This window comes from Aplysia californica, unplaced genomic scaffold, assembly GCF_000002075.1.
Source record: "Aplysia californica isolate F4 #8 unplaced genomic scaffold, AplCal3.0 scaffold00069, whole genome shotgun sequence".
NCBI classification, from domain to species: Eukaryota; Metazoa; Mollusca; class Gastropoda; order Aplysiida; family Aplysiidae; genus Aplysia; species Aplysia californica.
The window spans coordinates 561,894-565,742 of NW_004797339.1; the positions used below are offsets into that span (position 1 = coordinate 561,894).

A 3,849-nucleotide genomic window follows, 5' to 3' on the forward strand; every position below is an offset into this window, starting at 1 on the left:
TTCTTCTTCTTCTTCTTCTTCTTCTTCTTCTTCTTCTTCTTCTTCTTCTTCTTTTTCTTCTTCTTCGATGTGATGATTTTAATTGTTGTTGTTGTTATAATTATTTTTGTTCCTTTAATTAGTATTAATTCTAATATTGTTACAAACAAGGTTATCGATATCGTTCATGTTGTGGTTGCTGTTACTGTTGCTAATGTGGTGGCTACCGTCATTATCGGTTGTTGTTTTTTTTTATATTGTTGTTGTGGCTGTGTGCCCACTCACCCGTCGGCCCAGGCGCCGTTCCACTCTCCTCTGCCCCAAGGGTTCCTCATGTGCAGGATTGTCTTCGTACCCTCACGTGTGTCAACCTGGGGAGAGCAGGTGTCATAATGCTATTATCAACCTGTCTCGGTTTATATCTCAGTTTTGCGCAATGTTTCAGTTACTCATGTTATGCTTTTCCGCGATATATTGAATCATAGGTCTAACCTATCCACTGCCTGGCTTTAGATGTGGACCATGAAGCAGGCCTGAGAATAGAAGCCTGGCAGTGAGGGGGTTAAAAATAAATAAAGATTATTCAGGTCACACATTTCAGGAATAGTTTTAAGAACGCAATCTCAGCAAGAAAGCTTTTTCTTTTTTGTCTACCTAATCACATACATAAACCTTGAAAATAAACCTCATCCTCCGCCCAACAACCCACCCACCCATTTACACAAAGATGTACAAATACCCAAAAGCACATATATACACACATACAGCCTCGCATGTACTCGCACTTACGGGTAGGCCTACTTACAGACTTCTGGGACAAGACACTAACTTACCTCTTTGATTTTAAGAATGCTGTAGGCATGGCCGGAGTAGAGTCCGTTCTTTAGTTTGATTTCTCTTCGGCCTCCGGCATTTTTCTTTTGCTGCAGAGAAAAACAGGTGGGGGGGGGGGGGGGGGGGTTAGGAGAGCACATTTTCAGACACTTGCATCGGGGTAAATCGTTTCAACTAGAACAGATTTTGACTGTAAAGCCTTCCATAATCATCCGTTTGCAAATCCTTCTACTTTTAAGAGAACCTAATTTAAAGATAAACATTTATCTCTAGCTTGGTTACTTCTGTTGAATCTAAAAATTTACTGAGTTGCTGTATGAGCTGCTCACTATCTGTGATTTGGGACTGTAATGTTTTGCGGTCTCATTTGCCTATCTTAGCTTCTTCAAGAAGTCGGCTATTTCGACCATGCCTGTCAAGACCAACCCAGGCAAATCGGCAACTATATTCCGGCTGGAAGACTGGGGTACTTGATAAAAATTATAGACTTCCCTATGAGCGAATCAGACTCGCAACTGCTGATTACATTGATGAAAATCTTAAACATTACACTTCATACAGTAGTTTCATGACAGCTATCAAAATACTTACTACATATATCATACAGAGAGACGGAGAGCAGACTAACTAGACTAAAATACACAAATTAGACTCTTAGGGTCTATTAAACATTCTAAGATCAGACGTAATCAAGCAGGATTATTACTAAATTACAGGGGTTTCGTTTCTCTTACATTGGTTTTGTTTATTTGTTGTTGTTGTTCTTTGGTTTGTTGTTGTTGGTTGGTTTGTTGTTGTTGTTTTTGTTGTTGTTGTTTTTGTTGTTGTTGTTGTTGTTTGTTTGTTTGTTGTTGTTTTGATTTGGGGGGGAGGTGTCAGGTATTTTTCCCGTGTAGGTACTATTAACCTAGTATTAATGAGAAGGATTTTAAAAAGTAGAAAGACTGTCCGTTCCCCAAAAATTCCCAAACTGCTTTCTCCCTCTCACAGACCATGGCATAATATTGTGTACATTACAAGAGCTTCAAACTCCTTTATATCAATTATTGTAATAATACCACGCTATCAATGGAATTTATTCATGTATTTTTGTTTTCATTCATTCATTCATTCATTCATTCATTCATTCATTCATTCATTCATTCATTCATTCATTCATTCATTCATTCATTCATTCATTCATATGTTCATTCATCCATTCATAACTTTATCTATTCTTTCACTCACCCAGTTATTTTTTTTCTTTCGAATATTCATTTTAAAAAGAATCCGTTAAAAAAATATTCGTTCATTTGTGATTCATTCCTCCATTACGTTAATTATTCTTTCATTCGATTAACCATTTACTGATTGATTCGTTCAGTTTTGCATATTTTTTTCTTCTGTCCAAACAAAGAAGGTGAATGAGGACAAAACGCCTTACAAATATAGCTCCACCCATGATACTGTTCATCTTCTGACAGTTTATGATCATCTCCTTGAGCTCTGGCAGCGATATGCTTGTCTTGAGAGGCACCATCTCGCCCATGCCCCCTGTGAGATCAACCAGTGACGTGTGGATGCGACCACCATCAATCGTGTTATAGTCTCCGTGAAGTCTGAAGAAGAAACACGAGGCATGGCAGGATGTTAGTTAGTTTTTTTTACTCTGGAATTTTTACTCTGGGTAGAGAGTGATGACATAACAGAAATAAACAAGCCACTTCTAATATATGATATAAAAGCGAAATTAAAAAAAAAAATTGTTGACCGATTCAACAACAGTAACAAAACAATGGCAGCAAAATCTACAACAGCCAAAGCAAATCAATAACAACACAAGCAACAATAAGTACTTATTTCTATCACACATTTGTAGAAGTCTTATATAAAATCGAAAGGAAATCGAGTATACATTAGAATGTCCAGGGTTGGCTCTTCTGAGACCTCAGATATTACATAGAATTCTACAATACAACATGTTAAATCGCGCAAAATATTAATAAAACATGATTTAGACATCTTCTTTTCTAATTATACATATTGATATGACTTTTCTCAGTTCTGATAATAATGGCTTCGTCAGGTTGGCAAAGTCCTGAAATAAACCAATGGTGAACACAAGCTTAGATAGATACATGATACTCTATCGCTTTGCCCCAGTGGGAATTTGATATACATATCAAAATGTGTACAACTTTCATAAAAATCCAACGTAAGGCTCCGCCATTTCTTACTTGGCGTAGGCTTTCTCCAGCAGGGGGCACCAGAACTCCTGAGGATAGGTTCGGTTCCTGCCATAGAGCAAGACTCCTTTGTAGGTGGGCAGCCTGTCGTCAACGATCACCTCCTTCCACTTTCCGTATTGCCAGAACCAGAAGCGGAACGCCCCTAAGAGGGAAAAAATACACAGGACAACGATCAAAGAAATGAGACGATAAAACGATATCGTTAGATACGTCTAACACAAACAAAATATGAGAAAAGGAAAGCTTTTTAGGCAATATTTTGCTCCACAGTTAACTGTTGGGTGTCAATAGAAACCAAAGATGGTTTAATCTGTGAATATGCCCTTGCAAAAAAATGCGCGAAATTATAAATGTCATCACTCACAAAAACTCTTCGTTTCATAGCTTGAAAGGTAACTCTTTGCGAAATGTCTTGATTGTCGCGCTTACAACATGTGTATGTGTGTCATGTATACTTACAACGCTGTGAGGTTATGTATGAGGTAAGATCTCCAAATTTTATGTCCACCTCCCTCCGATAGGCTCTAGGAAAATGGGCAGATGTGAGTAAAGTGCTAATTTCTCAAGGACACAAAGTCAGTCCGAGATGAGCCACGAGCACCAGAACGCGCATTCTAACGTTACCGAGTCCAGAGGCCAAATGGCTAGACTACCGATATCGCAAAAAGCTTTTAACACTATTTATGTTTATTGCTCCTCCTCTTTATGATACCTCACTCTGTATAATATCACAAACAGACTCACACACACGCACACGCACACACACACACACACACACACACACACACACACACACACACACACACAC

General features: G+C 38.4%; 1 protein-coding gene across 1 annotated transcript in view; it reads right to left on the reverse strand.

The window, feature by feature from the left end:
• Positions 1-3,849, reverse strand: part of LOC101851482 (calpain-9) — a gene marked incomplete in the record, with an annotated part of 78,356 nt that overhangs the window by 19,178 nt on the left and 55,329 nt on the right. Inside the window, 4 exon segments of the mRNA XM_005093759.3 lie at positions 265-350; positions 813-902; positions 2,237-2,411; positions 3,030-3,183. Of these exon segments, the coding sequence (XP_005093816.2) occupies positions 265-350; positions 813-902; positions 2,237-2,411; positions 3,030-3,183 (505 nt within the window).